The 11593-nt window shown below is 41.9% G+C and overlaps 1 protein-coding gene across 2 annotated transcripts; it reads right to left on the bottom strand.

Annotated features, from left to right (window-relative positions):
• Positions 1-3372: 3372 nt before the first annotated feature.
• LOC125543128 (phosphoribosylaminoimidazole carboxylase, chloroplastic) lies at positions 3373-9816 on the bottom strand. Of its 2 annotated transcripts, none has more exons than XM_048706380.1 (16): positions 9489-9816; positions 9127-9342; positions 8915-9026; positions 8741-8803; positions 8521-8659; positions 8237-8292; positions 7605-7678; positions 7341-7488; positions 7081-7254; positions 6843-6930; positions 6630-6743; positions 5897-5994; positions 5693-5810; positions 5247-5341; positions 4965-5071; positions 3373-3788 (listed from the first exon to the last, which is right to left on the bottom strand). In XM_048706380.1, the coding sequence occupies exons 1-16, from the start codon at positions 9668-9670 to the stop codon at positions 3680-3682; spliced, it is 1893 nt and encodes a 630-aa protein (XP_048562337.1). In that variant the 5' UTR covers positions 9671-9816; the 3' UTR covers positions 3373-3679. The 2 variants fall into 2 exon arrangements, with proteins under 2 accessions (XP_048562337.1, XP_048562338.1); XM_048706381.1 differs by having other exon boundaries at positions 3373-3785; positions 9489-9815.
• Positions 9817-11593: the final 1777 nt, after the last annotated feature.

The following is an 11593-nucleotide window of genomic DNA, read 5'->3' as shown; positions in this document are numbered from 1 at the left end:
GCTTCAGCATTAAGCTCGAGGAGACCTTCGATGTTGAAACGGTACGCAACGACGACAAGTGTTTTTTCGTAATTAAGCATGACTACAACTATTTTAACGTGTAATTTTCATCTTTTATAATTCGAGTAGCTTATCCCATGACATGCAAGGCACTGTGTCTTGGAGAGGATGGGTTTTGAAGACCATGAAAGTTTCGAAACAAAGAAAATTCACCTAAGGACTCATCATGATGTGGATTTTGAAGTAAAGTTGTACAATTCTGAGAGCGTAACCCATTTTGGTTGCAAAAAATGGGAAGCACTTTGCAAGATGTATGGTTTTGATGAGGGTATGCTTGTCACCATGGATCTTGGTGATCCTGAAATCGAGCAAGACAATATGGACATTTGGGTCCTTGTTGATACGCCTCCAATTATACCGCTATGTGAGTTTAGTTTCTCAAACATAGTTATTAGCTAATTTATATTGTTTATTTCAAAATAGTTGACAGCTTATTTCCATTGACAGCTTATTTTCATTCTTCAAAGAATGTGCCGGAGATGGTAGACAAAACCCACTACACTGATGGCTCCGAATTAACTTACAAGGAGAAACATCATCTGGTCGGATTTTGTACTGACATTGAGAATTACAATATCTACAATCAAACTCCTCAACATTATGGTCAATACGTGCCACTAGTGCATGTGTTGAACTACAGTAACTACCATGGAGATACCCTGGTAAGATTTTTTACTATTACGACATCCGTGCATCTTTTGCATACTTCTAAAACTAGTACATCATTGCTAATATGAAATTATTACTATGTTTTTCAACAGATAACCCCAGAGAATTGCGTGTCTCATTTGATGTATCAGAAAGGTAGCCTTAATGTTTTGAACATACAGCCAGGTCATCCTACGAATCTTAACTGTCCATACCAGATTTCTAAAAGGAATGGAGACATGCAAATCAAAGAATGGAAAAAATGTATGGACAGTCGTAAGGAGTTTCTTGGAAGCAAAAGGAAGCAAAGCGCAAGAATTGGAGACAGGATGATCTCCATTCTCCATAATGGAGAGTCAGGGTCTATATTGTTTTATGCTATTTTACCTTAAAGAGGGTATTTAGGTCCTACCTAATACTGATGATCATGTGCTAAGAACAATTAAGTAGGGTTGGTTCGATGACTATGAGGATGATGATCGTATGACTTGTTATTAATAACGAGTAGAAGTTGTATGATGATGATTAGTAGACTTGTTATTATATATGATGATGCATGATGCGAGCACGAAGAGTTATTATATATCAGCGGGTGAAATGAATATGGATTGGATTGAAGTGACGGCAATATGCATGTGGTGCATGTCGAAAGTAGTACAATCCAAACTTGATCAAGTTAGGATTAGTATTACTTTCGACATGCACCACATGTTGCCTCACTTCAATCTAAGTCATGTTTATGCATAGCAGTAGCAGTAGCACGGAGATAAGAGAGGACACATCTCTTTATTAGCTACCATACGAACCTAAATTAACCCCTAAAACCCCTAAACCACCTCCTTTAAAAAAACAGCCCCTGAAGTGCTGGCGCGTGGAAGCTTATTGGTCCCGGTTGGTACTACCAACCGGGACCAAAGGCCCTCGTGTCTGGACTCGCCGGAGCGGCCATGTGGAGACCCATCTGTCCCGGTTGGTATAAGAACCGGGACTAAAGGCTTAGGGCATTAGTAACGGCCCTTTAGTTCCGGTTCCCCAACCGAGACAGATGGGCCTTATGAACCGGGACAAATGGCCCTTTTTCTACTAGTGCTTGGAGGGGAGTTGTAAACCCCTAGGAGCCGCTAGGGATAGTGTAGATGGGCTTTAGACCCATATAAATAATAATAATTCAAAAATCTCAAAGGCTCATGTGTGGTGTCATGACATGGTGATGACAAGCTTAGTACTACTACCTAATGAGTTGAGGAGAGTTGACACCTCTTTTAAAGGGATTCTCTTCCACATGTTATTGAAGTTTGAGAAGAGGGGTGATACACATGCGCGCCTCCGTCACTTGCGTCGTGTTTTGTGAATTGGATTATTGCCGACTGAGCGTGGGCCCAGCCCCATGTCTCCCTACCCTACCGCCTATTGGAGGCGTCGGCAACCTTAGCCGTCCGAAACCCCTCCCTTTCTGATCCTACACCGGGAGATGGAGCGATTAAGTTTTTGGAGAACGTCTCAAGCGCGAATACTCATTCTTGTTCCTCGACTTCGACTACGTCCTCAACCGCTTTGACATCGCCATGGGTGAAAACTTCAAAGCTCGGAAGAAGGCTGCTGAGGATGCTGTTGACGCGGCTCTGACTTGGCCGACTAGAGGGTATGATATGTTCACCTCTCTCCTGTTTGTTTTTGTGTTAGCCATACTACTTATTTACTTAGATATATGTGTAGTACGCGATCATATGTTTACATATCAGTATGAAATATTGCTAATGTTATCGTCATGATTTATTTTTGAATTAACCAAAAATAATAATTTATACAACAGAAGCAACACGGGGCTACAACGCAGGTGAAGCCGAGATTGTGATTCGCCTATGATATTACTACCTCTGTACCAAAATATAAGACGTTTTGTTTAATTTAAACTGCAAAAACGTCTTATATGATACGAAATAGATGTTATACGCTCGGTGGATGAGCGCCGCGGAGCTGGAACGCAAAGGAGAAGGAGCTGAGGACAGAGGTCCTGATGCAGTATGATCAATGGCATAGCTAGTGTAAATCAATTTAAACACTGTAACTCCCTCCAAAAAAAAGTTAACAATCGCGACAGTCGACCATTTCTGACCCACATGTATACATTATGATGGATCCTAAAACGTGATGAGTGGTGAGAGTTAAACTGACGCCTTTCCTGGGCATGAGTCGAACTGCCCATCTGCCCATCACGACATCAAATCCTCCTCAGATAATCATCATGAGTGTGTCTCTGAATGTAACTGGTGGTTGGAAAGCAGAAAGGTTATTAAGTGCAAAAGGCGGCCAAAGTTTGCACATCCTGCTACATCTCGCGAGGTCGACCAAGATGATCATCTCGACTATCATATTCATCATTAATCTCAAAAAAAGACCATGAGCGTGATGGCCTTTTCCCAACATCATCATATCTGCAAAGCTATATTTGGTCACGGTATGTGAGCGCAACACATTGATCTCCAAAGTTTCTGCATGAATGCACTGTTGCTGCGCATCCAGGTTACACGTCCACTAGGACCAGAACAGTGATATAATTTGCTCAAAGCCCGCATCAAAGGTTTTACTCAGAGGTGACTGAGAGTAGGCCGCAGCCGCCATATGAACATCAAGGCATTACGTGTGTCCGTGACAAGAAAAATATTACTGTAGCAACATTTTCTGTTCTTTATACCCTCTCACAGCGTGTAAAGTACATTAATTTCCAACATTTCCTCCAGCCCGTTCTCACTCTAAAACTCGAGTTGCGCATCCATCGGGACCACACTAGAGAAAGAAAATTTTGAGCTGGGTGGAATAATTTAGCAGGCAATTACAATTAGCACAATAAGAAAGAAGGCCGGATGAACACCAGGCAGGCTAAAGGATCTTTAAGAATATCATCCACAGTGGACTATTTTTCTGCTTCTGTCAAGATTGGATGTGTGTCAACAGAACAGGCAGTCAGTGCTCAAGGCTGCTTATATTGCTGCAGATATTTGTCTGAACCTAATTCCTCAAGCAATCTTGCTTTGACCAACACACTGTCTTCCAGATCTTGCTGGTATTCATTTACCCTGCTAGAAATAAACACAAATCAGAACGATACAGTGCAACTACCATAAAAGTTACTAGGCACACATAACTACACCTAGTGATCACGGAACAAGGTTTTGTCAGGGAATGTGTAGCACCCTTCATGTTAACTAACGCAGTTATACGTAATCTCATTGCAGCGAAAGAACCATAAATAAACAATGACTTTAAACACAACAAAATAGTTCACTAGAAAAAGTTCAATAGCAAATAACCAAGTCAGCAGCAAAAGCAGGTAGGATGAAACAGTCTAACACAAAGGACCAGTCCAATATTTGACAAAAACTGCAAATAAATTGAATAATGGTTATCCATGGAGATGGCAAAACATTGCTATCCATGAAAAACCCTCTGCTCATTAGGCTCAAGTCAGACCAGTAGCAACATAACCCATATGCCACATAACACATTCCCACTAACCCAGCTCTCACAAACAGTTATACTCCTCTGCGCGCCCGCTGGCCTATGTGAGCCATGGAGTGTGGCATCAAAGAACCTGTGAATCTTCTGCCTCTGTATCCACGTCGAACTCAGATCCCCACTCTGCATGACAGTATGCAATTGTGCAAGGCCTCACTCTGGCCAGTTGTTGATGAGTCTTATGGCTGTGCTGCCTCCCTAGTTTGACGAGTCGTTCCGAGCTAGCTTATTGATTATTATCTACCCTAATCGCAGGGTGCCCTTGAGATAGACGTCAAAGTTGTTGTACCATATTAGTGGAGATTTCCCGCTTCAATCAAATACATGATCCAAACCATATGTATATCATCCTTTCACCGATGCTACCGGCAAAGCGCATTCCAAGCAAGGATTGTTGATTCATGCCACTTCCTCTGTTAACAGGGTGTCCTTTCGCACCACACGAAAAGGGTTGGCCATGAAAGCCATAAATTCAATTTGTGATTTTGACTGATTCAATTCTCAAATAATTCCAAAAAAATCCTGACTGTAAACAGTCTTCATTATTTATAAATAAATTGATCCCTTTTATTGATATCATTGACTAGCTCTGTTGGCAACTTTACCCATTACAGGGGTCTGAATCTAGCACCAACCACAAGTTATCAGTTCAAAACCAGTGGCTGACCATAAAAATCACATGCGGGGTATAGAGCTGAATATGAAATTTTCAAGAAAATAGCATCAGAAACGAACCATACCTGTCCGACAACTCAGGATCTCTTGAGGCAAGCATCCGAACTGCCAACAAGCCTGCATTTTCAGCATTTCCAATTGCAACAGTAGCAACAGGAATACCTTTCGGCATCTGTAAAATTGGTGACAATAAACAACACAAGTCGATAATCGATTAGAAATTAGAAGGCGTCTGATGATGCAAGAAGAGTGGGCATTGATGAATAGTTACAATCAATGATTATGTGGTGTTTATAACAGTACCATTCTGCTTTTGAATGGTATTGAAAAAAAGACTTCAACCTCACCTGCACAATAGATAGGAGGGAATCCATTCCCTGTAATGACTTCGTCCAGATGGGGACTCCAATTACAGGTAGAGTGGTCAATGAAGCCACCATCCCTGCAACAAACAGTAAAAAGATTATCCTTAATTAATCACAACAAAATTATGAACAGATCGTTCATTACACTTCCTTCAGGCATAAGGGCTTCGTCAACAATGCCAGTGCTGTGTCCGTTTGATCAAGAAACACTACTCTATTCAAAATCTCCGACATACTATAACTGGCACTTGATAGAATAGATAATGACATGACTCGGTAAACGTTTATATCACATTGCCACCCCTCCACATTACTCATTTTGACAGAATCGAGTATACCAGAATGCACATAATTGCACCCTAATATTTATGTTTAGAAAGCAGTATGGTGAATTCATGAGCATGTTTTCCCCGTCAGCTGACACTTGCCTGGTAAGTGAGCTGCTCCGCCTGCGCCTGCAATAATGACCTCTAAGCCCCTTTCCTTAGCAGACGATGCATAAGCGTACATCCTCTCTGCTGTACGATGTGCCGAAACAACTGTAAGCTGAAAAAACGAAACAACCATCAAGCTGCAGAATGGCCATGGCAACAGACCATAGCTTGTCAACAGAAAGGTTTCAGAAATCAAACCTCAAAAGGTATGTTGAATTTCTCCAGTACTGCTGCAGCATCTTTCATTATGGGAAGATCTGAATCCGAACCCATTATAACCGCAGCGCGAGGTCTAACTGCAATTAATGAAGCATTCTAGACCTCAGCAAATGGAATGAATAGAATGAAAAGACTTATCACCAAAAAAAGAATTAAGTAAAAGTGATTGTTAGGTGGCATAACAAAAGCCTGAATAATTTCACCATGGCAAGTAGAAAGACATCACGAGAGTGCTGGTAAAGCATAATGAGTTTCAGTCACTACAATTTAGACAGACCAGATAACTTGCATGCATTGACAACTATTGCCCCAGTAGTATTATTATTTGATTTAAACTGGTTATTCATCATTATTCAAAATTCAGATGCCTTCTGTACTCTCTTTCCGGCATCCTAATAGACTGTTGTTTCGTTATTTTTTAAGCATACAAATAAAGTTTAAATTTTAAAAGTCATCCAGGTTAGTGCATATAGAAAGGTCATTATACATTCCTGGCCACCATATACCACTCTCATGGATAATAGTGCTTGCGATAACTGGAAATCAAATCCAGATCCCCATTTAATAAATACAGACAGCGAAAATCTATGGTAAACAGAGATATCAAACAGAATAATCAGACTCATGCAACCATACAGTACTACCTAAAGGCATTACATCTGCCAACAGGAAGTTGAAGATATAACAATGGTATGATAGGAATAAATCTAACCTTTCTTCTGGCCATCTGTGTCCCTTTGCAGCAACTTGTTCAAATGTTCTTTTACACTGAACAAAGAAGGCCCCACAATAGTAATATGACCCATCTTTCTTTGCTTCCGAATCTCTGGAAGAACAATTCTTTAAATAATGTTTCATGGCATGGGAAGGCAATAAGCACAATTGTCAACTTTCTGCAACAACAGCTAAGTGTGGCTGAACCAACCTGGCTTTGCATACCAATGGACTGATGCACCTGGAATATTTAACGCCCTCTTAATCAGCTGATGGGCTAAAACAAATCCTGAATCGCCCTGTAGCAATTGGTGCCCAATATTATATAGGTAACTAGTACAGTAACATGGTGACCTATAAATAATCTAGCAGCTATTCACCTAAATATCAATGTTTAACATAGCAAAAAATGGAGGACAAATCAACACAAAACCAAAAAATATATATACCTCATCCTCGCCCAGGATGTTGTACATTATTGCTGCGGGTGCTTTCATTGCAGGATCACCAAGAGGAAGTCCAAGAATAGCACGTAAGTGTTGCTCATATTGTGAAGTGTAACAAGCCTCAATTGTATGGTGTCCACTATTGTGAGGCCTAGGGGCTACTTCGTTCAATAAAACCTAGTGAAATTATCAATGTGAGAAAGATCCAACATCATCATAGGAGGATTCAATTATATAGGATGTGCATAAATGTTCAAACAAACCTGATTGTCATTTGTTAAAAATAGTTCGACAGCAAAAACACCAGCACCTTCTAATGACTTGACAGCTTTTTCAGCTACACTGGCAGCTAACTTCTTCATTTTCTCGGGTATCTCAGCAGGAGCTTCAACAACATGACAGATGTTATCCCTGAATGTTCCAGACAAAGGCTTCATATTTTCCGAATTTGGAAAACGGAGCAAAATAAAATAATACTAGTAAGGAAGCACTAAAATAGATAATCAAAAACAAAAGGGCTATCTTACTTATGAATGGTTTCAACGACAGGATAACAAACCGTAGAGCCATCTCTGCTCCTTGCCACAATTACAGAAAGCTCCTAAACGGAAGTAAGGTAAATAACAGAATATGTAAGTAAACAACAGAAGTTGAATAATCAACTATAGCCCATGACAATATGATAGGTACTGAAGCAATCTGTTCTATTCTGTTATGTTCTATTACTCCTATCATGGTATTTTTGTAATAAATTCTGCAAGAGACCAAACAAATATCTTGAAATAAACTTGCAGAACTTATCATATACTCATCTCAAGCTCGCACATATGGCACTGCCACATGCACAAGCACAAAGAACCAATATTAGCATGGACACGCAGCAAAAATTTACAAAACAATGGTGACTAGACGATTGGTGACTGGCAACTACGAATCCTTTGCTATGTGAACCAAAATGTTAACAGGGATTAAATTGGACATCCAAAAAATGTATTCCTTTAAACATTCAGAAAGATACAAATTAGAGAAAAATGTATAATTTACAGACACTTATAAAAAATACTGCAGGGTATAAAAACGGAAAATAGTTGGGGGTTTGACCGGTTTTAATGGGATTTAGTTTCCTCCTTAATGAACAAACAAATCAAATAAAACTAACCTTTGCAAATGTTGTCCACCTCTCAACATACAAGCCATGTTCAAACCCACCCAGCGCTGCAGCAATAAAGAATATTAAAGAAAATTAATTCCCTCATCAGTTGATATTAGTTCACGTGATTGGGTCAACTCAGACTATGTTAAAAAGCATGGGCCTCAAGATAATTGCTTAAAAGTTCAAATCCTAGCTTGCCTTATAGCTAATTTAGGAAACCATAGAACAGCTTCCGATTTTCAGAATTCAATTAGAAAAGGCTGCGTTAAATCAATGCTTATAAGACTTACAAGAAACAACAGAAGATAGCTCATTTTTATCATGCGCAACAGCATTCCCACGACCGTCATATGCCAATCTTTTGCTTTTTACCATTAGAGGGTAGCCAAACATTTCCCCAGCTTTCTCTATACTGCTCAAAGTATCTACCTGCAAAACAACACTACAAGTTTATATCAAAACACTTACAGCTCCAATAACTTCACAAATGTAAAAAATATGGTGCATTACTTCAACAAAGTCAGTTAACGGAATTCCAAATTTTGAGAAATGGTCTTTTTGCCTGTACTTGTCCTGTAATAAAATAGAGTATCAATACATCAAACATACTCCATTAGATGCTAATAGTTGTAGTACAGAGCTGGCAAAACAGGAAGACGGTTGGCACAAGTAAGCAAAGATTACCTGAATAATCATGATGGTAGAGGCTTTGGGTTCACAAACAACACCCTGTTTTTCAAGCTTCTCAAGTGTCACAGCATCGACATGCTCAATTTCAAAAGTTAGAACATCACACCTAACATCATCGAAAGGATTTGTCAAAGCAGTTTGAGAACGATAATGTGCAGGGGTGCCGGCCCCTCAAATAAACCAAGCGGGGTCACAGTTTCGCCTACCTCTTCGCAAACTCGCGGACCGCGTCACCATCATTGAAGCTCCCCACGACATGCTCGTGACAGACGGAGTTTGCAGGACAGTCCTTGAGGGGGTCCAGGATGGCCACTTTGATCCCCATCTGACTGGCCGCCTGGCACAGCATCTTCCCCAACTGGCCGCCCCCCAGCACCCCGACGACCCTATCGGACACGCCATGCACAGGCGGGTCGCTCTGCCTGAAACACCGCACGAGCGGAAGCAGACCAATCAGGTGAAAACTCTGTAAAAATGCCCACGGGACGCAGGAATCGCCAGGAATTCGCCCAGCGGCGGGAACCGAAGGCGGCAATCGGCACGAATCGACACTCCACGAATAGCTTACCCCTCGGTCGAAGCGGGCTCCATGGATGCGCCGGCGCGCAACAGCGAGAGAGGCGGCAGCGAGGCGGAGCTCCGGCTTGGCGGCCGCGGCTTCCAGGAGGGGCGGCAGCCGGCGGATGGGGTGGAGGAGGAGGTGGAGGCGGCGGCGGCGCGGGACGGAGCGCTGAGCAGCCGGGCGTGCATGCTCCCGGAGACGGTGGCTAGGGTTCAACCAGGGGTTTAGAGGAGGGTGAGGCGCGAGAGGTCGGAGGAGACGGCGGGGCGGCGGAAGCGGAAAGCGGTGTGTCTGTAGACTGTAGCCTAGCTTGGCCGCCTCCTGCTAGGCAATTGGAATCTCAACTTTCCGGTTTATTATATCACCATTTTATTTATTTATTTTATTTTATCGAATGGCCAATATTTCTCCCAGTTGAATGCAGAATCTCATTTTTTAACATCAGTATAGATGCAAGCGCTCATATATACGTGCATACACTCATCTTTATGAACGCACATACATCATATCCCTATGAGCACCTCCGAGAGACTGAGCTGACATGTCATCTTCAAATTTACGAAGTCACCTTAGGCGTCTTGTCGTCGACGGGAACGTCTCCTCCCACTAAAAGTGCATCATCGAAAATCCTGAAATAAATCCAGAAATAATGCGAGCATCAGGGTTTGAACTCTCGTGGGCTGGGGATACCACTGTCCCTTTAACCATCCAACCACAGGTTGGTTCGCCAGAATCTCATTTTAATAAAACACGACGGTACTATTATTCTCCACTGAAATCTTTACTCTTAACGTGGAGTTGGTATCCGATACTTCGTCCTCTTGGTCTGGAATAATCTAAACCAAATCGGTGTTTTTCTTTCCTTATTCTATTGAAAAAGGATACAATTTGTTTGTTCGGTAACTTTGTCAGCAGTGTCTAATGATTCACTGAACAGATCAGCATATGGTCATCTCTTAGCAGAAATCAAAATACTGAAGAATAGGGTGTTTGTTCGTGTTTAAAGTTTCTCGTGATCAAAACAAAGTTGCACATTGCTTGGCAAACTATGGTAGATCTGGGGATAGCACTGCGTGCTCGCTTAACCAATCCCCTCTTTTTTATTTCTGAACTTGTTGCTAAGGATTGTAATTTTGTGAATTTGGAATAAAACACCCTATTTTCATCGGAAAAAAAGGACGGGCCTTGCCTGCTCCTGACATCTGCTCCGATCCGTGCTCCTATCAAATCCGATGTCGCACAGTTGGCCCTCGTTTTGCTCGGAAGAAAAAAAAACTCGACACCTGCTACCCCACCCTTCCCTGCAATTCTCGTAAGGAAAAAAACGGTACAAATTGGACGCTCGTCTCTTCCTACCCAGCTCAACCAGCTGCCCTGCTCTTTTGATGTGCAGAGAAAAAAAGTGAAGCCAGTGGCTGGGGCAAGGGGAAAGCTGCATCTAGACGGTGATTTTTGTGACGTGTGTTTGTGTAGAGAGAATGGCAGATTGATGTTGGGTTGTTGGCTTTTGTTCTCTACAACGCGTAGATGGGTGAGAAAGGGGAGCATGGCGACCTAGGAGAGGGGCCAGGGCGACATGCTGGGAGGGAGGAAGAAGACATATGCGTAGAGAAAGACACATATGATGGGATTGACGGCTCCGAAGAGGAGGAGGCCAACAGCCATCGCAAGGGGAGTAGGTTATCCCTGCCCGTCGTGCTGGATGCGCAGACACCATCGTTGGTAGCCTCCTAGCTCTTGCGTGGGGGATGAAGGCGACATGCATGTTAGGTTCCATCTATTACAGCATCGGGTCAGAGCGGAAATGTTGCAACTGATACAATCGATTTTTCTCTCTCTTCCAACCTTCTTTATGACTTGTATTGCTCTACCAATGGTTGTAGTGATCAAATTAAAAAATATATAAGGCATTGTTTGTGGAGAAAGTATGAATCTGAAGTCGTGCTCTTATTGTTTAGAACCTGGTTTGTCAACCCAAAAGTCATGAATGATTAGGGGATATAGCAGCTCATAATAAAGTTCTGCTTATAAAAAATCTTCATAAATTATTTAACAAGAACAGCCTTCCTTGGGTCAAGTTGATATGGGAGTATTACTACTTTGATACACCT

Source organism: Triticum urartu, chromosome 3 (genome assembly GCF_003073215.2).
Source record: "Triticum urartu cultivar G1812 chromosome 3, Tu2.1, whole genome shotgun sequence".
NCBI lineage: Eukaryota > Viridiplantae > Streptophyta > Magnoliopsida > Poales > Poaceae > Triticum > Triticum urartu.
The sequence above is the reverse complement of the archived record's forward strand: the minus strand, read 5'-3'. Positions and strand labels throughout refer to the sequence as shown.

Coding starts and splice junctions, on each gene's coding strand:
- LOC125543128 (XM_048706380.1), bottom strand. CDS start 9,670: ATGCACGCCCGGCTGCTCAGCGCTCCGTCCCGCGCCGCCGCCGCCTCC. Junction 5,342..5,692: donor CGGAGCAGCTCACTTACCAG/GCAAGTGTCAGC, acceptor TGTTTGTTGCAG/GGATGGTGGCTTCATTGACC. Junction 3,789..4,964: donor GATCCTGAGTTGTCGGACAG/GTATGGTTCGTT, acceptor GTTTATTTCTAG/CAGGGTAAATGAATACCAGC.